The sequence below is a fragment of the Ostrinia nubilalis genome, chromosome 10 (assembly GCF_963855985.1).
Source record: "Ostrinia nubilalis chromosome 10, ilOstNubi1.1, whole genome shotgun sequence".
NCBI classification, from domain to species: Eukaryota; Metazoa; Arthropoda; class Insecta; order Lepidoptera; family Crambidae; genus Ostrinia; species Ostrinia nubilalis.
Genome location: NC_087097.1, coordinates 12,756,862 through 12,783,896, shown reverse-complemented (window position 1 = coordinate 12,783,896; position 27,035 = coordinate 12,756,862). Strand labels below are relative to the sequence as shown.

Sequence of the window (27,035 nt, the reverse complement as noted above, 5' to 3'; positions counted from 1 at the left end):
TATTGTAGAATTGGTTTTAAGTTAATAATTCAACTGCACCCTTTTTTCTACACAGTGGTCGAAAACTAGCGCACACTAGGACGAAAACTGATTTTTTTGGACGAAAACTAGTGAAATCGCCTCTTTTGCATAAAATATTTTTTATTAAAATACCCGTGGTATTTACTTATTGTCATATAATATTAACGTAAAGTAGACTATATAAGGATTAAAATGACATATGATACATATGAGTAAGGGTATTTTAAGATATTCATTTCGTATCACAAAGTTGGCAACTCCGATAATTGGACGAAAACTAGCGCACTTACCCTATAGCACATTGATTTGGGCCACACACAGTTCCAGCTGCGAATTTCCGTTTTTTCTCTCGCTCTCATCAAATGGCGATTCTTTGTGATAGAACGAGACGAGACTGGAAATGGATAGTTGGAAGTATGGACAGTACATTGTATGCATACACGCGCGCAGAGCCTTTTTAGGGGGGTTACCTACGCCATATCGAATGACAAATGATTGAAAATCAAAATATCGAATACGTTTCATCGAACGATCAAAATATCGAACGATCAAAATATCGAATGCTCAAAATATCGAACGTTCAGAATATCGAACGATCAAACTATCGAACGATCAAAATATCGAACGATCAAAATATCGAAAGTCGATATAGACGTTTTTTTATTAAATTTCATCTACCTTGCTCGGCTCCGGTGCATGGTTGTGTTTGGTCGTACAACTTTTCAACAAATGTTCCGTATTTATTTTTAAAAAGTGAACGAATTTCAAAACTTAAAGCATTGAGTTATAATGTACCTACTACGTAGTAATATTACTTCAAAGACTTAAAGTAAAATATAATCGGTAATAAAAGCGATAATCCGGAAGCGGAGCGCATCGCTTCTAGAGCGTCTCCGCGGCAGTACAAATGGCATCCTGAGGGCATTGGCTGACAGGTGGGACTCGCCGCTGCTGGGGCGCTGGCTTAGCTTGCACGTCTCCAGTGCTATGTAAGCGGCTTCATATTCATTATTTGTATCTTACTAACATATGCTAAGTGAAAATTGTTACTAACACGATTATGGACCCCGGTCTGACAATATTTATTTTTTTCAATTCTAAAATACACGGCGTCACGTCATGTACAGGATGACCCAAAATTGAATTTCTGTATGTACGTGCCAGTTTCCTTAATATTCAGTACAAACTAATACCACATAATATTTGCTATGTGCTATCTTTAATACCTAACACTTATCCTCGTATTGTTACAGTTAAAATAGGTATATCAAAATTATTGTTAAACTAATATATGAAAACAACATTTTGTTTGTCATCGATATGTTACAGTCAAAACTCATAATCGGTCAAAACAAAAGGTTTTGCCTGATTTAAAATTTTACCAATCAGTCAAAATTCATAAAAGTTATGTTTTAGTGAAAATAACCAGGAAATCATCAAAAAAGTGATATAAAGCAAACTTCAAGTGTAACTTTTGTGATGTGTAAATACAATTACATACAAAATGATGTGAATGACGGGACGAGGTTACAAAAGCTTCGTTGATCGGACTCTATACTAAATATTCATACGAACAACCCATTTATAGTGTCCCATAAAAAACCGATCCGTTCGAATTTATGAGATACAAGATCCCGCAAACTGGATTGACTGGGAAAGAGCCCTTAGATGATCCCAGGGTCAGGCAATAAGCATGGTCGTATCATTTTTTTTTTATCTTCTATAATGTAAAAATGAATTGCAAAATGTGTTGGTAAGCGCATAACTCAACAACACCTGGACCAATTTTACCGTTGAAGTCCTGATGGTTTTTACGGCGAGAAAAATTCGAATAATTGCCGAGCAAAATTCAACCCAAAGAGGGTAAAACGGGGTCCACGCGTACGAAGTCGCGGGCGGCCGCTAGTGCATAATAAAATTGATATTTTAAAAAGAAACCAATTCTTTTTTCGAAACGGCTCTCTAAAACTGTCCTTTTTGATGGTGATGATGTAAAATTTTTAGGAGTATCTACTAAAGGCTTATTTTCTACAGCAGCTACAACTCACCATTTGGAATTCCTTTCTATTTATTATTATAATAGTTAACATTATGTGAGTTCATTATCTTACAATGTGGTTTTCATGGCATTTCAGGCATGGTCTTCCTCATTTAATTTTAATGTCCTATTTCATGATGGGCACACCAACAGTGGATTGTTTTAATCTAGTTATGTAAACTGTAATTTTACACTACATTAATAATTTTTGTCTACTTCACTTTTTGCGTCTAAATCACGGAACTAATTATTTATTTAAAATCTTTATTGCACGCATAATAAATAGTAGTACAACAGGCGAGCTTAATGCCATGTGGCATTCTCTTCCAGCAGTTCCAGCTAACCAGAAAGTTAGGCAAAACAGAGAATTTGGGTAGGCGCCGCAAAATACACTCGACATCAAATAAATCGCACCTCCCGCGACAATAGAAGTACTTTGCGGCACTCCTACGCCTAAACTATTGATTTCACAAAAAGGTTACGTAGACATCAAATAATAGGACATTTTCTCTACTTTTAGTTTCTCTAAGCATGTTTTGTCATAAAATTAACCCGAAAGGAAAAGCCATTATTTTGCACCAAATGACTGGACTATTTTCAAAAACAAAAAAAGTCCGTGCTTTTAAGCGATTTTGTGAAAAAAGCACCATTGGCAGGATATGTCCCCATAATAATAATTGATGCTTACTGTCCGTGTTGCATATCTTTTCTTAAAGGTTACATCTGTCATCCGCTTTGCACTGGAGGGAAGTCGAAATGAACTTCAAAATATTTGTTCTTCTGATTAATTTCGTTGCGGGTCCAATGACAGTTAACTTTCCTTCACTGGTTAGGGTTTTTAACGGCGGTCAAGCTGTAGACCTCCAGGGCTTGTCTTGAAACTGTTTTTCAGCGGAGACCTTATTGATCTAGGCCTTCTATCGTGACTTGACGTCATCCTTATGTAAAATAAATACAGTAAATTCTGTAAATTACACATTTATTTCCCTAATTATTATTTCCTTAACTCGCCAGTTCACGGCATACTGCTCGCTGAACAAGTTCACAATGTGGAAAATTATCGTGTCTCTGTCAATGTGCATTTGTGTAAAAATAAGCTGTGCTAAGTTAAAATGTGATGTCAAAGAAATTATAGATTTACAAAACAAAACATTCGTGCCTGATAAAGATGACTTCTGCAAAGATAAAATTTGTGTTTTTCGTTTGTGTGTAAAGTCTAACTCTATGCTAGTTAACACAGTATGTACGACTTACGATGACGCTAGTAAGAAGTTAAACAGGACAGTGAATCCATTCCCATGGAATAAAATACACGATTTAACAAAAACCCCGTCGAATGAAGTTAAATCTAACATTAGTTATATCCGAGTCAAAAATTTTAACAAGTTGATAAAGGACAAATGTCTGACGGATTTTTTTGTTGATCCTGCACATCTGTTGGAGGTAATAATATTCAATACCATATTTTTGCCGTGTGGTGACGGCAGAGTAGAATACATTTGTCACCAACCCCTACTCTTCCCACGGGTGTCGTAAGAGGCGACTTAGGGACTACACATCAAAAAGAGAACGGGCAGCAGCGCTCTCTGTAAAACATCAATCTTTTAAACTGCGATCTCCAACCCGCCTGCCAAGCGTGGGGACTTTATGGCTAAACCCTCCACTATAGCGGAGGAGGCTCATAGTCCAGCAGTGGACTGTAAAGAGCTGTTGATGATGATGATGATGACCATAATTTATTTTTATGTACTGTAAAATCGAGTTACCGAGTGAAGCTAGCTTCCACCTTTGGCCTAATCATCACTTTTTATCAGGTGATGCATGTCAGGTAGGCAAAGAGCTTCCTCGTTGTGGCTTTAACATCGTTCGTTCGATTCAGCCAAATGACGTCCTCTGCTGGACAAAGGCGTCCCCCAATGATTTCCACAATGACCGGCCCTGCGCCGTCCGCATCCAGGTACCTCCCGCGACCCTCACCAGATCGTCGGTCCGTGCGTGATATGCTCGGAGTTTCCCTGCGTGATCGAATCAGAAATGTGGGGATCCGCAGCAGGAGAACCAAAAAGTGTAATTGCTAAAACAAAGATGAAAGGGTACATAGCTCGCAAAGCTGATGGCCGCCGGGGCAGAATAGTTCTCGAATTACAACCACGGGCCGGAAAACGTACTTTAGTTAACAAACAAAGTTTAAGAAAATAAAAAAAATTGTACTTCATTAATTTTATATCCAACTGGTATCTCCTTGCAGGACGGATCAGTGTTAATTGGAGATGACCGAATAGAACCTGGCAACTTCATTGTAGAATACAAAACATCACAGCGAAAAGACGGGACATGGACGGAGCCCATGCTGAAGGTCAGATTACTAACAGAAGAAGAAGAAGACTTCACGTCAAATATGTGTAAAGCCATAGGTAAACCGTCCACAATCCATCGTACCAAAAGGGTGCGTTTCGGTCAGAGATGTGAGAGGATGTGTAGCGAGCGAGTGATGTATTTGTAAATAACAATAAAATATGTAGAATCGCTTCTCTTAACACTCTGGCAGAGTAAATACAAATGAGTAAATCATCTTCATAGAAACGCACCGAGCGCGGTTTGTATGTGAGCGCGCGCCAATACGTATGCGGCGCGCACGCACACACATACAAACCGCGCTCGGGCGTTTCTATGAAGATGACCTACTCATTTGTATTTACTCTGGCTCTGGTGGGAACGGTTTAGAGGAGCGAGATTTTTGTTACAAAACAATTGGGAGCATGTGTTATGTTATAGTAATGTCTACAGTCCACACTGATAGTCAGAGAGGTTTACTTGTTGCCTTTTTAGGGTATTTTTATGTTATTTTATTAGTATCACTTGATAAATTACCATATTAGGTATCTGTTTTTACTTTATCAGGATATAGGTAGGTACTTCTTAGTTCAAAAGTTATAACATTATCTTTCATTAAGTAATTAAAAGAAAAAATCTTTAAAAAAATCTCAGATTTATTTCCTTCCAATCTAGTTGCCTAGTTCTAGTTTCCCTGCTAGGTCTAGTTTCCTTCAATGCCAGTTTCACCCATTTTCATTATGATCACTTTATGAAGACTCGCCTATAGTAGGTATATTTATTTAAAGTCAGACTGGAACAACTTGAATTTTAACCGTTACTCTTTATTTCAGTAATGATAATATCCTGCTTCTTCATGGCCCTGGTCATAGTAATATATTCAATGTTCAAGAAGCTCCGTAGCTCGCAATATGGAAAAATACTACTGGCTTATGTAGCATGTTTGACAGCAACCTTTTCGCTGAAGGCCGTCCAGCTATTGGGATTGATGCTTAAAACTTTTGAAAGCACCGCATGTAAAATTTTCAGTAAGTCCGACTCGCTTTAGTTTTGTAATTAACTTTTTGCTTGCTTGCGGTCATTACTTTTCAACTTGTATTTTTAATTTATAATTATTGAATCGTTTAATAATGACATTTCCACCAAACTCAATTTATACGATCTTAATAGTTTCAAAAGAAAAAATAATGTACATTAATTTCCTTTCCTAAAGTTGCTGTGCCCTAACTGGGTCCACATTATAATATTATTATTTATGTATAACTGCCTAAATGTGGTTATGCAATAAGCGATTGAGTATTGGCAAAACCCTCCACTATAGTGGAGGAGGCTCATAGTCCAACAGTGGACTGTAAAGGGCTGTTGATGATGATGATGATGATGATGACTGAGTATTAAATTTTTGAAATGACCTGCGAATTGCCCAAAAATATAATAAGGGCTTCCGCGGAAGACCAGTTCCTTGACATGCCCTTACCTTACGAGCATGTCAAGATAAATGCTGAGCGGGACGGAGAGCTTAATGGTGCAGTGGCCCACTAAGCACTAATTTTATTTTTTTCTTTTCGTGTTTCGATATTGTATTTATAAATTGTGCTCACTGTGTTCCATAAAGTCCATTCTATTCTAGCTTAGCTGGCATCTAGCTAACTCAGTTTTCCAAAGTTGTGTGCAAACTGCAAACTAAACAATTCAATGTTTTCACAGGCGAGGGGCTTTTATACGCGTTTTTGGCCTGTTTTTTTTGGTCGAACGTGATGTCCTATAAAGTTTGGAGAGCTGTAAGGTAAGAAAAATCTTATCACGTTTTAAAAGAAAATTTATTTAGTCTAGTTTGTGCTAACACCACCCGTCTCAGACTCAAAGTCCCGGGTACGATTTGAGCTAAGCTACGTCCTAAGTTGTCGTCCATATCAACAAGTTATGATGGCAGGTTCTTTGAGGCAAGATTGAGGATTCCGGGTTAAGCTCGCTTCCACCTTCCTTTTCCATCACGTGGGTGAGATACAGGATAAGCTTCCCCGTTTGGGTAAAAAACAGACCTTTGTGGAATAATATGATTTTCACTAAATTGAATGATTTCCTCAAGTGGTAACCTTAGGTAGGTTTAATAACCTTATTCGTTTCAATTTAACAATGTTCGACAGGTCCAATTATCAGCAAGTGACAACACAGCCGCACAAATTTCTCCAGGCTTGTCTATATGGATTCGGCATGCCTTTACTCATGCTAGTCGGTGCCGTGCTCATTGAAGAATTAAACCCTAAATTTATCAAAATAAAACCGAAATTCGATGACTGCATGCATTCAGGTGAGGAACAGAGCATGGGATTGCAAAAAAATATTTCATGCTTGTAAACGAAATAGGTCCAGATAATACCTAAATTATAATAACGAGGATAATTATTTTGTCGTCCATTATTTGCGCTGTTTTCCCAACTTACATACATGTAACGTGTGAGACTATTCACAATATTGTAAAAGGTTTTCAATACCTTACATCTCCTTTTTATCAGCTGGGCCTGAAAGAAATCTCTTTATAAAGATAAGCTCGCTAATATGAGAAAATACATTTAGTACTTCCACATAATATTTTAATTTTCCCTTTCAGAAAAAGCTACATTATATTACCTGTACGTTCCCGTTACGATAATGTTATGTATCAACGTGATATTCTATTTGATGACGCTGTATTCTCTTTATATGAAAAAAAAGGACAGCAATAACACTTTTTCCGGTCCAGAGAGCAAGAATACGAAGCAAAATAAAAACATGTAAGTAACCTTCAATTAAGCTACACCTACGCTTCTGTTTTCTGTTTTTAGGACAAGTTCTAATAAAGCTGTACGCTTAAGTACAGCTGCCCACTGCCACTTAACTACCATTCTGCGGGCAAAAGTTCTGAGGGCTTAGTGTATTTGAATGTCGTCGTGGTGTCGTCACCGCTAGTGACGACACCACGCGTTAAAAAAAAAATGAAAATTTTAGTTCTTGAACGTTTCCGCTAGGGGCGCTTGTACGTCATACATCTAAATGATATTTTTTACGCGCTCACTAGTGACACAGTATATATATGAGCTAAAGCAGTACGGAAACTTAGCCCTTTCGGCGAGTTAAATACCTACACTTCAACTGAGTGTTAGGGTTGGCACTCTTAATCCTTATAAAATTAATAAGGTTCTTACTTACTTATTTATTAAAACGTTTATTTAGGTTTTTTAATTATCAAATACCTAATGAAATAAATTAATTGACTAAGTAGTTAACAAAAAAATAAAACGTTAATTAGGTTCTATAATGATCGAATACATAATCGAATAAATTGATTAAGTACTATTAGAGGCCGGTAGAACATTCTATTCTCATAAATAAAATACCGGATACTTACTTTCACATACCTACTGCCCCATTTTAAATACAGTTCATCACTTAGTACCTACAAAAGTGCGCGGAGCAAATTACTTAATCAAATAGAACACATAAATTGTTAAAAAGCGTAATTACGTAATTTAAAAAGAACTATTACAAAATCAGATGTAAGGACTTTATTTAAAAAGTAATATTTAATCATTTTTACAATTCAGAATTATTACGAAGTTTAAAAAATGAAAGTTCTGGTTTTGAAGATGCCGAGTTCAAGCAGCCGTATACTACGCAATACACTCGTGGCATGTTTTTAAAAACACAACGCGCGCGACATTCGCGACGGATGGACTGCGAGGTTCGCTTAGAGCTCGTGTAAAGCGTGCGTCTGTGTGCGTGAGTCTGATTTCGAGCGTTTGTATGAAGCTTCCGTACTGTTTAATTTATCTACTGTGCTAGTGACGACGTTTGATGTAAACTCACACTAAGCCCTCTGGTGGCTAATAAAGATCGGATTAACATGGCTGGAAACTCTACCTATTCCAAAACTGACTCTGGAATTTATCTTTATCCAGAGCTACAACTGGAATTTTAATCGCCGCTTGTTTTTCAGGTATATTATTTATGCTAAGCTCTCACTGTTGACCGGCCTCAACTGGATCGTGGACGTTATTGGGGCGTATGTGGATCTTTCCAGAACCATGGATCTTATTTTGGATTTCAGTAACATCATTTTAGGGATCATACTTTTCATTACCTGCGTATGCCAAAAGAGTGTTCTGAGACTACTTTGTAAGAGGTAAGTTTCTTTTCCACCATCGTCATCATCATTATTTTCAGCCATAGGACGTCCACTGCTGAACGTAGGCCTCCCCCAATGATTTCCACAATGGCCGGTTGGTGGCGGCCTCCACGGCCTGTGGCGGAAGCTCAGATCATAGAAGGGATTTCTTTTTATGATCTGAGGGCGGAAGTTACCCTACTTGACACTGTAAGTATTTGGGGACGGTGAACGAAGCCATAGAAGATAAAGCTTTTACTGGTTTTTTTTTACGAGATCACATAATAATTGTTAAATAATAAACATTTACCTAAGCGTTGTCATTTTTAATTAATTTTATTTATCTTTTTCAGTTTAGAAAAAAAAAACAATTTTATAAGTGTGTCATATTTAAAGGTGTTTCATTAATTCAATTTTCTTTATTACAGGTTTAATATCAGCATTCGTTGCCTGAAGTCCCAGGCGCAGGAATCTTCAATGGATAGCACTAACATAAGAAAATCTAGTAGTCAAAGGAATAGGCAGGCATGAATTTAAGAGCATGAGCGTTGTTATTTATTTTCATGACGTGTTATCTGTAAATTACTTATTTATAAGCAATCAGTCTGATCAATGTATTATTATCATTTAATTTTTTACCATTAATATTAAATTTAACTTGCAAGGCTTATAAATTCTGTGTTTACATGAATTAATCACTTAAAATTAAGTTAAAAAGTTGCCTACCTACTTAACAAATACCTTAATCATTTGTAAGTGAGATATGGAAATAATAATGTAGATTTATTCATAATAAAGTAGAATATTAGGTAAAATAATATCTTATTTTTCTGTCTCTACCCTACACTAATGCTGTAAACGCAGCATTATTTTAAGGCGAGCACACGGCATGCTACTTTTTCGGCGATTATGTAGTCGCATTATTTTCATTGTGTTCTATTATTAAGTATTATTTTACCTAGGTATCATTAAACACTTTTCATTGTGTTCGATCAACTTGGGGGTGGAGTGGTGGAACACTAGTGACCTGGATACGAGTTTTTCCTACCTTTATCAGACACCAGCTCAGATCATAGAAGGATTTGGTTCCAACGAGACTCAATTTCAACGGGAGACATTTTCAATCAGACACATTCCCACGTGGACACATCAATTATTGTATCATCAGTTAAATTTTTTAATGAAAAAAATAAAATGTGTTAATTGTCATGGGTATGTATTCGTCTGCCGTTTGGTGTAGTGGTTCAGAACGGACTACTATGCCGAGAGGTCCCGGGTTCGATTCTCGGCCAGGCAGAAATTGAAATGATGCATTTTAATTTCTGTGACCGGTCTGGGTGTTAGACTATCTATACTTATAATAAATCTGTACAGAGGTCAATTCTGTACATGAAATATATTTTCAAAATAACTATCAGGGGGTGATTAATGAGGATCAGTACTGTTGTAGAAAATGCAATCAAACTAGTATCTACGTTAATATTTAAGACATAAGAAAGATATATTTATTTATTTATTTAAAACTTATATGCACATAGAACGGTGTACATAAGGCGGACTTAATGCCTTTCGGCATTTTCTGCCAGTCAACCTTAGGGCCAAACTGAGAATAAAGTAGGCGGTATAGAATAATTACGAATTTAGAAAAAATATAATTACATAAATAACATATGAATACATACATAGACACATACATATATAATAATAGGATGGATGACAAAGGGAGACAAAAAAAAAGAGAGAAAGAAAAAAAATGGGAAAAAAAGGAGGTTGAACAGAAATTACGAAGATGAAACACTAGCGAGATAATGTTTGCGCACATGGAATTTAAAGGTGGACTTGCTGGGAGCCTGCCTGACGTTTTCAGGGAGACCGTTCCAAAGACGAATGGAATGTAGAAGAAAAGAGTTGGAAAGAAAACCAGTACGATGAGAAGGAGTGGAAAGAAGAAGCGTATTAGAGGAACGTAGTTGACGAGAGTGAGTCGAACTGAGGAGCGTATATTGGGATTTTAGGTAAGAAGGAGAATTTGGATTGTTTAAGATTGAAAAAAGTGTTAGAAGGATTCTGACTTTTCGGCGAAAAGGTATAGGTAACCATTGAAGCTTAGACCGGAATGAGGAAATGTGGTCATATTTGCGCAAGCAGAATATAAACCGGATACAGTTGTTGAGGAGCCGGTCTAGCTTATTGACATGAATTTGGTTTAGGTCAGGATAACATACATCAGCATAATCTATGACCGGAAGAATAAGGGTATGGACAAGGGAGATTTTGGTCTTAATTGGAAGGAAGTATTTCAGTCTGCAAAGGGAACGCAATGTGGCGATGACCCTCCGACTTATCTCAGATACTTGAGTTGTCCAGCTGAGGCTAGAATCTAGATAAAGACCGAGATTTTTGACGGACGAGCAGTATGGGATATCAACCCCATCAAAATTGACAGAGGTGACATCATCCATATTTAAGCGGCGAAGTTGACGCTGGCTACCCACAATTATTGCCTGGCATTTGTTGGGATTTACAGCAACCCCGTAACGACTCGACCATTTTCTGATATGTTCCAGATCGTCATTTATGTACTGTACTGCTTGAGTGACAATGTCGGTACAATTGAAGGTCGTCGGCGTAAAGATGGTGAGATGAGCCAATATTGTGGGTAATAGAGTTAATAAAAATTGAGAAAAGTAAAGGTGAAAGTATGCCACCCTGCGGGACACCGGTCAGAAGGTCACGCCAGTGGGAAACAGTTTTATCAATGCGTAGGTACCGCCTGTTGGCGCCCGCAGAGGTAAGAGGCGAACCAATCCATAACAACCGGTGACAAATTGTAACGGGATAGCATCGATAGGAGGACTTCATGATCAACTGTGTTGAAGGCGTTGGAAAAATCGATAAGCACCAGTAAGGTAAGTTGGCCATACTCCATTCCCATCCTGATGTCTTCCGTTACTTTGAGTAATGCGGTGCTGGTGCTGTGACCCGGACGGAAACCGGATTGGAAAGGACTCAGAAGGTTATTGGTGAAAATGAGACTAGACAGCTGAGAATGAACAACTGCCTCCAGGGTATATATCTTTTTGAATTATCCAAATCGGACCATTACTTACGAAGATATCTATATGTTACGGTCAAAGTGATAAATGTGAAAATTATGAATAATCGCCGGTTATTATGAATAATTACCGCATGATTTGGTAAATGTGATTAATATGAGGTCATTTATGTGTGTATAAAACTAAATAGGCGGCTTAGGGGTGGCCCAAGGGCCACCCCCGCCGCACCTTAACCTATTTTTTACTTTAAATCAAAACATTATGTTATAGGCATCATGGAAAAGTAATATTATGCAAGAAACATTCCAAACTCATTATGCCAAATTATATTAATATATGATATCAAAACGTTCAAAAGTTTGGCTGTACACGAGCACGTACACAAGATGTTGTTCTCTTTTATGAAATTTGTTAGTACTAAGGTTGAATTATTAAATAATCACTGTTAGATGTGATTAATTTATCACTTTCACCGCGACTGTCGGGAATTATTCATAATAACCGGTTATTATTAATAATTTTCAATTTATCACATTAACCGTAACATATATATATAAAAGAAAGTCGTGTTAGTTACTCCACTTATAACTCAAGAACGGCTGAACTGATTTAGCTGAAAATTGTCAGGGAGGTAGTTTAGAGCCAGGAGAAGGATATAGGATACTTTTTATCCCGTTCGAAATTAAAAAAAAATTCTGCTTATTCATTGCCATTACGGTTACGAGAGGGGATAAGTCATACCCAGCTTCTAGCCTGGGGGGAGGGGCAAGCTTTACCCAGCTTCTGGCCTTGGTGGGAGGGGGGGAGAGGCAAGTCATACCCAGCTTCTGTCTGGGCGAGGGGGAGTCATACCTAGCTTATGCTTATGGGCTTGTTTGTGGATAGTTTGGCTAGAAAAAAATATTTTCTATCCACGCAGTACGCCGGCAGCGTTCGGATCGGATATAGTGACGTCATCGTTCCCGCGCCGGGCGGTCAGTGAACTTTTTTAGTAATTTGGCCATAACTTCGTCAATTTTTGTCGTAGAACAAAAATTTTTGGACTGTATATTAAGGATTTCTTAGCCCTATAAATCTGCATTCACAGCTAAAAATCGAAATGATCCTCATTAGTGATCGATACTTATGCCAAAAATGCAACCAGTAAAATTTTTGTCTGTCTGTCTGTCTGTATGAAACAAAAATCAACATTTCCTTATAGAAACAAAAACTACTCTACGGATTTTAACGAAACTTGGTACAATTATTTTTCATACTCCTGGGCAGGTTATAGTATACTTAGGAGTATCCCACGGGAACGGGAATTAGCGGGAAAATCCTTTTGTATGGAAAATCTAAACCGCTTAAGTTAGACGCTTAAAATTTGGCATGCAGGTACCTTAGTAAACTTAAAGCTTAGTTTCAACAGGATATTGCAAAATTAGAGTTAGCGGGAAAAAACATTTGTATGAAAAAATCTAAACCGCGTAAGATACATAGATGAAGGGGGTAATAAAACGGGATCCACGCGTACGAAGTCGCGGGCGGCCGCTAGTCTTTCCATATCTATGTGCGGAAACGTCACGAAATCTGAATTTTAGCTGACCTCCTAACCCCTCATAAAAGCCAAGGTAAAATTCTATTGATTGGTCTATGTTATGTTTAGGTTATTTTATTGATTTAAGGAAAGTACGCGAAGATGCTTATTTCTGTTTAATTTTGTTTTTAATTGTAATAAAATATAGTTATTTTAATGTTCATATTTTTCATTTCACTTTCATTTATTCGACTGACTGCATTGTGTCAGTTTGCAACTGTGTCCACGTGGGAATGTGTCTGATTGAAAATGTGCCCCGTTGAAATTGTGTCCCGTTGAAACTAAATCCATAGAAGGGATATGATCTGAGGACACCTGCAGTCTCGCGCCCCAAGCTATGTAGAAGTTTGTAGGTACTCATTATACCGTGAGACATTTAACTATGTGAAATAAACAAATGTTATAGAATAGTAAATTATTATCTTGTTTTTCTCTCCATTTAATGACCACTCTCTATAATGCCGAAAAATATTCAGTACCTACCTACCTACTTAAAGCTTACCTGAAAGGTAAATACCTACACGATGCGCGATGCGTCCCTGAAAATCATACCCTTACCAATCAGATTTGAACGAGAGGTGATGTGTAGTAATATAACGACGATTGATACACATTCGATAACATCTTTATTGTTTCATTGGGCAAACTTTTCCTATGTCTGCCAGGCCAGGACCATGCCAGGACTAATAGTGGGGCACAACGGGAATATACACTATTTAAGTCTCAGGCTGTATCCGTTGGTCGCTGCGTAAATAATAATAAGTATTAATGGTGTTGTTTGAAAACGACAAAGAATCAAATCAAATCGTTTATTTGCAATTTGCATACTAATAAAGGTCTTCTTAATATTGTGCTTATAACTTTGTGACCAAGATGAGATATTGCAAAAAAATTTTTATGGAGGGCTACATTACTTTATACAGATTAGTTTTTATAATAAGTAAGAAAATTACGACACGCTACGGAGCTATGTTTTACTTTTCTCTATGCTACGGAGCTTTTCGGAAATGTTCGATGCTTACATTAGATAATATTTAGTACGTCTGTTCATAGATGGCGTTGTATCAGTTTTAAGGTGTCCGAGAAAGAAGGTCCTATGTACAGTCGACAGCACCTCAAGCTATACATTTTTGTTGCAAAGTCGCCCCTATCGCAACTGCGTAAGATACTACAGTGTTTGTTGACGTGCTGTCACTTGCACTGTACTTACCTTTGGCCACAGATAATATAATTTGGCTATGGTCCATTCCGTTCATAGAGAACATAGAGAATTCCTCTATAATTTTGCGTTATCTGTGCCTCTCATCGTGATTGATTTTTGCCGTGAATAGGTACCTATCCCTGAATTCCCAGCCATTTCCCAGCTGTTCGGGTGCAGCATCTGCATTGCGCCTGCCTCAACTTATTGGCAATTGCATGCACTAGTTAGACTCGATCGAGATTTATTGCGGACACCATGTCGTCCCCGGTAGATGAAAGGTATGTAATATTGTGATTTTAGCATTGAAAATTTGATTTTATTGCGTTATTTACAATGTTTTTTCTTTTTTACAGAATTTCTGATGAGCTTGAGGCTCTTAAAGCCATTTTGATGGATGATTTTGTAGTGAAAAAAACTGAAGATGGCCCAGATAGTATCGAATATGTCGTTCACCCATCTACGGGTGACGACGTTGATCAACAATTTGTTTGTGTTACGTTAGAAGTTCGTTTGGTCTCTGGCTACCCAGATGTCAGCCCCGAGGTGCTCTTGAGAAACCCAAGAGGTCTTGATGACAAAGTCCTTAAGTCCATTCATACACAAATCGATAAGAAGTTGCAGGATAACTTGGGGCAACCTGTAGTTTATGAAGTTATAGAGGTGAGCTTCTATTTAACTTTCAGTTAATATTGATCGTAACATCTTAGCACTATTTATGTTAAAAAAGTGAATGCCTTTAAGCCTTACATTCAATTACAATAACAACGTAGTGATTGGATAATTATTTTAAAAAATTATAAATTTTCAGCTCGTCCGTGAAAATCTTACTCGAAGCAATCTGCCGAGCGGGCAATGTGTGATCTGTCTGTTCGACTTCGTGGAGGGAGACGTCTTCATCAAGACGCAGTGCTACCACTACTTCCATAGCTACTGCCTGGCCTGCCACCTAAAGGCCGGCAAGAACTGGTACCAAGATGAGATGGACAGACTGCCCAGTTGGCAGCAGGCTGATACACCTAAACACCAGGTAAGATCATCCTGTGACTCGGAAAAATATTTATTCTTGCTTTATTATAACTTTGTTCGTGCAGCGCTTCACATCTTTAATTTTGTTATCGAAACCTTCTCCGGTTGTAGTTTTTATAATCTTTAAATTAGATACATTGTTACTTAGAGCAATGTTGCTAGAAACTTTGATGAAATCAGAATACAAGTTTTTGAGTTGTTTTCATAATTTAAATTAATTACTTAATCAATTTAAGTATCAGACTTATGAGATGGTGAGTCTTTTAATAGCTTTTAGATCAACTCTCTTTGTTCTTTGTAGTTGAAATGTTGCTGCTAGCTAATCCAAGTGATCATTTAGTTGTCAAGTATTCATGATACCTGCACCATACTTCACATGACGCCCATATTTACAGCAAAAGCGAATTTATTGTAGAAGATTAACAAACATGGCTGTGCTAAATGTTATTATTTTTTAAATAATTCTTTAAAATGTAAATGAACATTACCTATACAGGGTGTTAGGTAAATGGGTATATGAGCCGAGACCAGCCCATGTTAACATACTCATATAAATACTATAGTGGTGTCAGAAAGTCTGGGAAAGGTACCATTATTGAGTAATCAGCTGATTCAGTTTTTGTCGCCAGATTGCGTCGTGATACCCCTGAAAATTAATAGTACGACAAACTTGCGTAGATAAAACCAATAACAGAATTCATTATTATTTTCTGCCTAAAAATTTTTCTCTGAGAGGCAAAAACCTTAAGCAGTTCCCCAGGAAAATCAGTCCATCTAAAAAGATTTAGCATAAGTCAAACACTCCCTTACCTTATTTGATTCGATTTGGATAAGTAAAAGTAAACAAAGTGGTCAAGAATTAATTTTACTTCATTGCCTGTAACTTACTTATTAAAATTAATTGAATAATCATCATTAAACTTGATAACTGATTAAGGAAAATGAGACATTGTAGGTAATCATCTAAATTTTATCATCGTAAATCACGATTATTGAAAAAAAACCTTAGGCATTAAAGAAAGTGTCCAACGCACTGTTTAATCTTTGAAGGACAACGAAAGGTCCTATTGTTCTCGAACAATGGGACGGCACGTGTAGCGAGAGTGAGACGCAAGACGTATCGCACGGCGGCTTTAACTTGCAAGAAAGAGTTGGAAGATCATCGCGGCGCAGGAGTAGGGAAGTGACATTGAAGGCAAAAAATCGATTAAGATTTTTCTCTTGTTCAATAATAAATCGTTGAAGGATTTTTTTTTCTACAAATAATAAATTCAGGTGCCATTAATTAATTTCCAATCATTAATGGAGACGACATGTGGTTGGGGTTAAGTTTTCATTTCATGATTGACTAATGAAGGTCGAGTCGTCTCTGGGGTCAAAGTGTCGTAATTACAGTGCCGAAATTACAATCCAGTTGGTCAGTAATCTTGCTGATTGTCTATCAATAGCCTATCGAAGGGCCACCCAATCACTCATACTATCGTTAATAAAATATTATCATATTAATTATTTTCTAAGAAAAATAACAGCGTTTATCGCAAATTAAAAGACAATGCCGGAAATTGGCGTCTTTTTTTTTTCGCGCGGCCATCGACCAAACCTTGTTTTTTGATTACAAAATAGTGAAAAAAAAAAAAAAAAAAAAATGTAATAAACCAAACTTACTATGACATCTATACCTCTAAACTCAGTCTGAACTGAGTTACGAGCGTTAGAAGTTTGATGATTTACATACTAGATTTGCTTTTTAGGCCAGTAGAATTAAACACAAAAATTGATTAAATCGGAAATAATTCCTACAAAAGATTTTTTTGCTTTAATGGCTTCATTGGTTGCCCATTAAGACTCTCCTAAGTTTTCGACTTCGACGGAGTTGTGCTTAAGTGGTGGGGGCCCCCGAAAGGGGCGTTTTTACGGTTTTCCGGTTATACCGCGTAAAGGACTTACCCTATCGAAAAGTGGTCTTCATGATGGTTAAAGGGCACTTAATCCTGCATTGAATAAGACCAGATTCATAATTATGTTTTGGACAAACCGTTCTCGCTCTAAAGTTCGGCAAAGTAGAAAATATACGTATAATTAATGACCCTCTCCACGTCCAATGGCTTGTTACCCACATGCTTCCAAGCCTTGTAAAGGGTCGCCTTAACCAGTGTAACCCTAACAAGGCTCACGAGTTTGATTTGCTTATCCTTGTTCGTCCCAGCTGTTCCTTAACTGCGGTTGCTGCACCTCTTCCTGGCACTCTCCTGAACGACTATGTGTTACCTAATGTGGCTGCCCCTCTTCCTTGTACCCTCCTGTACGATTTCATTGCTTAGCCATATGCCTGGTCCAAGGTTCGACACCACAAAATCAACTTCGTACGAGTGAAAATAGTTTAAATACTATTTCCCGTGCTTGCAACATTTTTCTTTACTGCTTCGCCTCTATTAGTCGTAGAGTGATTGTATATATCCTTTAGCCTTCCTCAATGTATGAGCTATTCAACACAAAAATAATGATTTCAATCAAACTAGTAATTCTTAAGATTAGCGCGTTCAAACAAATAAACAAAAAACTCTTCAGCGTTTTAATATGAACTTGTTGTTGTTTATTTTTGGCGTCGAACCTTAGACCAGGCATATAACCTTAGGCTAGGCAACGTAGTCATGCAGGAGGATACAAGGAAGAGGGGCAGCCACAGTAGGTAACACAGAGTCGTTCAGGTGAGTGCCAGGAAGAGGTGCAGCAACCGCAGTTAAGGAACGGCTGGGACGAACAAGGATAGGCGCATCAAGCTCGTAAGCCTTGATAGGGTTACACTGGTTGAGGTGGCCCTTTTCAAGACTTGGAAGTCTGTGGGTAACAAACCATTGGACGTGGAGAGGGTCATTAATTATACGTATATTTTCTACTTTGCCGAACTTTAGCGCGAGAACGGTTTGTCCAAAACATATGAATTTGGTCTTATTCAATGCAGGATTAAGTGCCCTTCAACCGTCATTAAGACCACTTTTTGATAGGGTAAGTCCTTTACGCGGTATAACCGGAAAACCGAAAAAATGCCTCTTTCGGGGGCCCCCACCACTTAAGCACAACTCCGTCGAAGTCGAAAACTTAGGAGAGTCTTAATGGGCAACCAATGAAGCCATTAAAACAATAAAATCTTTTGTAGGAATTATTTCCGATTTAAAAGCTAATTCTACTGGACTATTTTGCGAGCAAGTTTTGTAAGAAATTGCAACAAAATAGTGACATTGTACGTGTAAACAAACAATACCATCCATTTGGAGCAGAATCAGCGCAATAAAAAATAGCGCAATATTTTGTTGCAATTTCTTACAAAACTTGCGCGCAAAAAGCAAATCTAGTATGTAAATCATCAAACTTCTAATGCTCGTAACTCAGTTCAGACTGAGTTTAGAGGTATACATGTCATAGTAAGTTTGGTTTATTACACTATTTTGTAATCAAAAAACAAAGTTTGGTCGATGGCCGCGCGAAAAAAAAAAGACGCCATCTTCCATACAAAATCTGGCATTGCCATTTAGCTAAAACATTTCCAAAAGCATGGCAGATTACGGTTTTTTTAATTTACCAAATAAAACTGTGTTGTTAGTTTTTTTTTTTTTCAATATCTTCTATCTGATTTAGACCAATCGATAGTATGAGCGATTTCAGATAGGTAGGATCTATCAATTATTCGATAATTGATTTTAAGACATTCCTATTGATTAGTCGGATGGGTTTCAAACAATTTGATATTTTAATCGATTTTTTGTAATATCAATATCGATTACCGAATTTATGGAAAAAATAATGACCTCGCACTAGTTGCACCGCGCATGCGCCATGCGGCCATGTTTATTTGTTTACATTATTATTTGATCAGATTGTTGCGATGTTTTGTTGTTCGACGTTCTGGATAATTAGATATTCAAATAGCTAAGTAATACAATGACATTATGGTGTTGAGTGGTGTTGATGCAATAGGACTTTGTGTTTTCTTTAGTGTGATGAACGATTTATGTCCGGGAGACCTTCCGTTCCACGATACCTTGTGTCATAATGTTTTCGCGGGTGGGTGAATCGACACCACCATACCACCGCGAAGGGAGACCCGGAGATCCCATTCTTGAAAATAGGATTTCACTACAAGTACCTACCCGGTCACTTGAAAGCGTGGGAAGGTAAATAAATAAGTGAGTGGATGGATGTGATAATGTGTTGCGATTCGTTTTGTGAATTAGAGTGAAGTGTTACCCCCTGAATATCTTGGATTGCTTGCAGAGTCAATAAAAAGAGGTAAGTGAAGAATTGGTTCAAAAGTAATAATAAAAGTGGGCGGTGCCGACTCGCGTCAAAATTTGTGAATGAAATACCGTTTGACCTAGGAGGGAGTTGCGCGATCGTAGGGCTGCCCAAAAATTAAAATAATAATTATTTATTTAGTTTTGTATGGGAAAATATTATTTATTAAATATTACGATATCCACTTTCTGACACCACTATAGTATTTATATGAGTATGTTAACACTTAACATGGGCTAGTTTCGGCTCATATACCCATTTACCTAACACCCTGTATAGTCCAGTCAAATTAGACATGAACCCTGCAATAATTCGCATACAGCTGAAAATTGGTACGAATGTTCGGAGCACCATTATGAATTAACTGTGAAAAGTCCCCATCGATCCGACGTGTGCTAAAAAAAAATTCAAAGTCAAACTTAAAAAATTCGGGTTTTTGAGATTATCAGCCAAACGGTAAGTTTTATCACAAAAATATGTATGGCAAGGTTTAAGACTATACAATTATCTATCAAAATTGTCTATACACTTCCTCCTAAGAGTCAGCGTTTCTGAGATTCGATGATCCGAAGAGTCAAAAAAGTGTTTTCTTCATAACGGTCTTACACATAAATCCAATGTGATATCGCCTCGTGCCACGACTCAGCATTGTATCATGATGTGTTGTCGACGTCGAATATAAAATTATTAACCTCAATGTCATTTGTCATCTTTAATTGTCGAAAAGTGTTTGCAACTTAGACGAAGGACTGCACCGTGAGTTTCTAAGATACGAAGTTTTCGTGTCTATTATGTTTAAAAGCTCTTATATGCACATGTCACTACTCTACTTATAACTCTATGGTCACTCTTTTAGCCCGGTCAAGTCAAAAAACTCAGGTTATAATAATTCGCATAGAGCTGAAAATTTGTGTGATTGTTGAGAACACCATCCTTAATGAAATGTGAAAAGTCCCCAGCGATCCGTCATTTGAAAAAAAATTTACGAAGTCCAAGTTTTTTGTATTTTTCCGCCAAACAGTAAACTTATCATAAGTAATGATAAGAAATAGTAGTAGATCATAAAATTATCTATTAAAATTGTCTTTGCCCCTTTTTCCTAAGAGTCACCGTTTATGTGGTAACGATACAAAAAGTTGGAGAATTCGCATTCTGTTAACTACTCCAAAAGTCCACAACTTCAACTCTATTAAAATAGTTTTGAATTGAACAGGATAACAAATACATCTTAAAAAAGATCTACTGGGGAAACCTAGTAAAAAAAATACGCCAAATAACCCTCATAGGTGTTGTGGAAACATGTGCATATAACGAGAACATCAAAACTAACTTTTTGAATCGTTCTACCTCATAATCGGTGACTCTTAGGAAAAAGGGGGTAAAGACAATTTTAATAGATAATTTTATGATCTACTATTATTTCTTATCTATTTTTATGATAAATTTACTACTTGGCCAAAAAATGCAAAAAACTTGGGACTTCGAAAACTTTTTTTTTAAATGACGGATCGTCGGGGACTTAAAATTTCATTTAGGATGGTGTTCTTAACATTCACACAAATTTTCAGCTCTATGTGAATTATTATAACCTGGACTGTCTAACTTGGTCGGGCTAAAAGAGTGACCATAGAGTTACAAGTAGAGTAGTGACGTGTGCATATAAGAGCTCTTAAACATAATAGACACGAAAACTTCGTATCTTAGAAACTCACGGTGCAGTCCTTCGTCAAAGTTGCACCCATTTTTGGATAATTAAAGATGACAGACGACATTGAGGTTGATTATTTTATATTCGACGTCGACAACACATCATGATACAATGCTGAGTCGTGGCACGAGGCGATATCACATTGAATTTATGTGTAAGACCGTTATGAAGAAAACACTTTTTTGACTCTTCGGATCATCGAATCTCAGAAACGCTGACTCTTAGGAGAAAGTGTATAGACAATTTTGATAGATAATTGTATGGTCTTAAACCTTGTCATACATATTTTTGTGATAAGACTTACCGTTTGGCTGAAAATCTCAAAAACCCGTATTTTTTAACTTTGACCTTGAATTTTTTTTTTAGCACACGTCGCACGCTGGTTCAAGAAATGATAAAAATGGAATTAGCGATTTATTCACTTTTTTCGATGGTATCATGTGTAGAATGTCATAAAAAACGTTTTGTTTAAGTTATATTTTTCTGAGAAATGCGTAGTTTTTGCTATATTACATGTTTTGTGTTTTATTTGTATGAAACGTTTCCTTCACGAGGCTCTTATTCAAAATGTTAAAGTTTGTTAGATATGACTACTTATAGGTTTTAAAGAGTCATACCAATAGAAGCTAATACAGTAACAACTTTGTCCCAGTGCGTCCCCGTTTAGGATATAAGTGATATTTTCTAAGGTACGAAAAAGTAAACAAAATATATGGATATAAGGCAACTTTATGATAATTTATTGATTTTCTAAAATAAAAAGAAGCTAACAATCATTCCAATCTTAATCATTTATTATTCAACATCATCATCAACATCTATAAATTCAAAAGTTTTATCATTATTTGAAGCTAGTAAATTTTTAACTTCATTAGGAAGAGGAGATTTTGACTCACACTCATTTTTGGTCTTATTGTTGACAAAAAAGGATCCGAAGAAGTAAGTAAATTATTTAAAATATCACGATTGGTCACTTTTCGGTTAAATTTACGCGCGACTCTTAGGAGGAAGTGTATAGACAATTTTGATAGATAATTGTATAGTCTTAAACCTTGCCATACATATTTTTGTGATAAAACTTACCGTTTGGCTGATAATCTCAAAAACCCGAATTTTTTAAGTTTGACTTTGAATTTTTTTTTAGCACACGTCGGATCGATGGGGACTTTTCACAGTTAATTCATAATGGTGCTCCGAACATTCGTACCAATTTTCAGCTGTATGCGAATTATTGCAGGGTTCATGTCTAATTTGACTGGACTAATAGCCACATCATTTTTATACACATACAATACTGATTAAGGAATTTCTTCATTATTACATACATTTTAATCTTGTAGGCACCTGGCACAATCTTAAATATTATGTTCAACTGGTTAGCAATTTGGCAACACAAAAAAAACTTGCATCAAGACATTTCATCTTCAACATACCTGTTCCCAACTTGCCACTTCTTTGCCCATAAGAATTGTTACATTAATGCCCGTTTTCATCATCAATCCCCAATTTTTAAGTGACCCCTATGAAAACAAAATGCCTGTTATGTGTCACCATAGGGGTCACTTAAAAATTTGGGATTGATGCATGATGGTGAAAACGGGCATTAATGTCTTGAAAGGTACATACTCTTTATTGCACATCACACAAATCTGACAAATGAAATACAAACTTGGAACGGCACAATGAAGCATTGAAATTAACTAAGAGCCCTGTCCGCAGCAGACATGCCCGGTATGCCGGTGCCGTTTGGACTTGGACTTCGAGACGCTGAAATCTGCACCGCCTCCAGTGGACTCCATCAATGCTCCACCATTTCGTCTGACTGCTGAGTTAAAGGTATTTACTAGGTGTAACTTTAACTTTTTGTATGGAGCCAACAACGAAATATTAAAAATGCCTTGGATACTTTTCGAAAATGGTTTAATAAACACAGTTTTTGTGATTCCTATAATTTTACTAAGTTGTTTTTTTATAAATGGAGACAACATAATAACAACAATAATAAACAAATTAAGAAATTTCACGACAGGACTTCATATTTAACCTTTGCAAAGGGATGGTTCTCACTTGTTTGCTCCAACATAACAGTTGTTTGCGTTTGGTAGACAGAACTTCATTCTGAAGGCACCGTAGACAAAGATTGATAATTGGTACGTCATAAGCAGTGGCTCACGTCGCTGTCGTCTTGGATAAGACACCGCGGCAAAAGAAACGAAACGGGAAACCACGGCCGGACTATAGGCAATTTACGTACAAGCAGCAGTTCGCAAGCGAGACAGGCGACAGATATCTAAGTCAAAGCGGTCGCGGTCTCCCGTCGCGGTTGCGTGTCTTTGTCGCGGTGCGGACCGCCACCATTAGGCCTAGTTCAGACGCGCGATAACCACAAGGTTTCCAGGTGGTTCCCACTGGCGAGTTCTTATGAGAACATACGATTTCATGCAAGTTTACGAGTAACAACCAAACGCGCGATTATCGCTGTGTCTGAACCAGGCCTTAGACTGTTGGTTTGCGCAGGCTCTCCAAAAGAAGATGGCCGAGATCCTGGCCCGCCAGAAGGCCAAGGGAGGCGTCGTGGGCATGGGCGACAACGGACCCCCACCGCTCACCATCACTTCGCCTTCTGATAACGATGTGAGTTGTTATGACAATTATTTTATCTATACTTATAATAAATCTGTAGAGAGGTCAATTCTGTACATGAAATATATTTTCAAAATAACTATCAGGGGGTGATTAGTGATCGATACTGATGCCAAAAATGCAATCAGTAAAATTTTTGTCTGTCTGTCTGTCTGTCCGTCTGTCTGTCTGTCTGTATGTATGTTCCTTATAGAAACAAAAACTACTTGACGGATTTTAACGAAACTTGGTACAATTATTCTTCATACTCCTGGGCAGGTTATAGTATACTTAGGAATTCCCACGGGAACGGGAATTAGCGGGAAAATCCTTTTGTATGAAAAATCTAAACCGCTTAAGTTAGACGCTTGAAATTTGGCATGCAGGTACCTTAGTAAACGTAAAGCTTAGTTACAACAGGATATTGCAAAATCGCGGGCGGCCGCTAGTTAAAGCATAAAGTCCCTAGCTTCTGGCCTAGGTCCTAGAATTTTTTAGGTCAGATCCTTTGACTTAGCTCCTTCAAAGCGACTGTAGCACTTTCTACGAGTTCATATTTTGTCTGCGAGATTTACCAGGGGGGTGGGGGAGGGGCAGCCGCCCTCCCCTACTCTTCTTGTCATCAAGAAGATGCAATCCCATCAAAAACAATACTTGTCAAAAAAACCAAGTCTCGCAACTCAGTTGTTCTACGGTAAAAAGTTGTGAGATCCATGTAATACCAAGTCCAGGCCAGGAAATCTTTAACGTTTTACATAAATTATTGACTTGGCCATCGCACTAAATAATTTAATTTACACGTGTTTTCATGCGATGGCCAAGTCAATATATTTATGTAAAACGTTAAAGATTTCCTGGCCTGGACTTGGTATTACATGGATCTCACAACTTTTTACCGTAGAACAACTGAGTTGCGAGACTTGGTTTTTTTGACAAGTATTGTTTTTGATGGGATCTCATTTCTTTTTGTATTTTGTAGACAGCAGTTATGTATCTAGAAAACTGGACCGAAATTGAAAAATTTTACTCGACTTGGCGGTTGCACTACCGTGCCCCCAAATATCATTTCTTTTTGTATTTTGTAGACAGCAGTTATGTATCTAGAAAACTGGACCGAAATTGAAAAATTTTACTCGACTTGGCGGTTGCACTACCGTGCCCCCAAATATTTTAGTTTTTCCTTGATTCATACACCAAACACTACTTATATTCCAAATTTGAAGCTTCTAGGTCTGCTAGAAGTGCCTTAGAGTTTTGATGATCGGTGAGTCAGTGAGTCAGTCAGTGAGTGACAAAATTAAGTAACTTTGACCCGTTATAATTCTTAAACTACTGGTTCAAATTGAATGAAATTTTAAATATACCGTGTCTTTACAATGCCTGCATAGCTAATGAAAATTTAGCCTTCTAGTTTTATCCACAACGAAGTTACAGGCGGTCGAAAATGGCCTGAATTGCTTCGAGAAAAGGATGGTACGGCCGTGCCGCTTTTTTGCTCGACTTGGTGATCAGATACAGGTGCTGAAAACCACAGCTCATCATCAAAAATAAATTGTTTTAATGTATATCATAAGCGATTAAATATGTCAATATTTCGGTGCTTAAAGATTTTAGGGCATATTTTATGGGAGCGTCGATTCATTCATTTTTGCGAGATCGTCGGTTCCACTGAGTGAGAGGCCTCCCTACACTTGGTCTTCCAATCCATGGTCGTAACTAGAAAACGTTCGTAAATTCTACGAGCTATATGTGCCACGCCCACTGCCACTTCAGTTTGGCAATGGCAAAGTCGATTACTTAGTCTCCCTCATTATTTTTACAGAAGAAATATAATGATTTTAGAACATCCGCGGAAGACCAGCTTCTTGACATACCCTATGCCTATCATGCTATACTGGCACAGTATACATACCTTCATTTTTTGTCATATACCTACTGTTATAAACGTTTAGAGTAGGCGCACACCGTTGATTTTTAGTTGGCCGATAGTTGTGCCCGATTTTAAATTGTATGAAGAATCGGTCAAATCAAATCGGCGTAGTGTGCGCACTCCCATACATGCCCATACTGATCAATTGCCCGACTAAACTATCGGCCGACGAAAAATCAACGGTGTGGGCTACTCTTACTGTGTCAATAAATCATTTCTATTTCTATTTTCTTATTTATTTCTGTTAAACAAACAGGGCGGTTCCACCAGCCAGGACGCTGACAAGGCAGACGCGCTCGCCCGCGCCGCCGCCGCTGAGGCCGCGCCCGGATCCCCCAAGGCCGCTCCGGTATACCGCGGCCCGTACCGGTAAGAACTAGTTTTTACTGCTATTTATTTATTATGAAATTAGCGTTTTGAATGGAGAATTTAACGAAAATTCATTTTTCCATATAAATATTTTTGCGATTTTTAGGGATCCACAAATCAAATTGTTTGAAATTTTGTGGTCAGCTTGGAAGAACAATAAGCTATAGAAAACACTTAAGAGACTTATTGTAAAGTTTTCAAGTGTGAGTCGATTCGATAAACATCGAAAATATCCAAAACAGTCTGCTGTTTTTCCGCTGATCGTGCTCTTTGGAGCTCCCTGGAGGTTTACATCCAGTAATGGACTGCATAGGCTGCATGATGATGATGATAAAGGTTTGTCACACTGGATGCAGTCTACGGTTAGGTCATTCCTATTAGATTTCGTATTGATGCGCACCGTTGCACCGGCCACTGCTGATAGATTGCCTAGTTACGGCCACTGACAGATTTTTTGTCCGGACCGCTGACCGTCTATGTTGATACATGATGTGGGCTACGATTTTTGTTTTTACTTTGACTTTAAGAGCGTTTACGCGAAGCGCGGCTTTTCAAGGGGCATCATTGGAAATAATTCGCGCGCGGCGTTTTTTAATAGTTTTCAAATGTTTATAGCAAAACAATAACAATTAATTACATATCGTTTCAAAGTAAATATTTTAAAGAAGATGTTATTTTATTATATTGAGCTATTTTTATGTTGAATTAAAGAAGAAT

The 27,035-nt window shown here is 37.5% G+C and overlaps 2 protein-coding genes across 5 annotated transcripts; both read left to right on the top strand.

The window, feature by feature from the left end:
- Positions 1-698: 698 nt before the first annotated feature.
- On the top strand, positions 699-9,921 carry LOC135075290 (probable G-protein coupled receptor Mth-like 1). Of its 3 annotated transcripts, none has more exons than XM_063969682.1 (8): positions 699-1,010; positions 4,308-4,473; positions 5,227-5,421; positions 6,101-6,179; positions 6,541-6,704; positions 7,005-7,167; positions 8,370-8,555; positions 8,966-9,919. In XM_063969682.1, exons 2-8 carry the CDS (start codon positions 4,407-4,409, stop codon positions 9,066-9,068), a joined length of 957 nt encoding a protein of 318 aa, XP_063825752.1. In that variant the 5' UTR covers positions 699-1,010; positions 4,308-4,406; the 3' UTR covers positions 9,069-9,919. The 3 variants fall into 3 exon arrangements, with proteins under 3 accessions (XP_063825752.1, XP_063825750.1, XP_063825751.1); XM_063969680.1 differs by lacking the exon at positions 699-1,010 and adding an exon at positions 2,530-3,502; XM_063969681.1 differs by lacking the exons at positions 699-1,010; positions 5,227-5,421 and adding an exon at positions 2,530-3,502 and having other exon boundaries at positions 8,966-9,921.
- A 4,518-nt stretch (positions 9,922-14,439) lies between these two features.
- On the top strand, positions 14,440-26,337 carry LOC135075289 (E3 ubiquitin-protein ligase RNF25). 2 transcript variants are annotated; one of them, XM_063969678.1, is made up of 6 exons: positions 14,440-14,648; positions 14,724-15,030; positions 15,179-15,397; positions 23,117-23,233; positions 23,915-24,031; positions 26,206-26,337. In XM_063969678.1, the coding sequence occupies exons 1-6, from the start codon at positions 14,626-14,628 to the stop codon at positions 26,320-26,322; spliced, it is 900 nt and encodes a 299-aa protein (XP_063825748.1). In that variant the 5' UTR covers positions 14,440-14,625; the 3' UTR covers positions 26,323-26,337. The 2 variants fall into 2 exon arrangements, with proteins under 2 accessions (XP_063825748.1, XP_063825749.1); XM_063969679.1 differs by having other exon boundaries at positions 14,442-14,648; positions 23,120-23,233.
- The last annotated feature ends 698 nt before the right edge of the window (positions 26,338-27,035 follow it).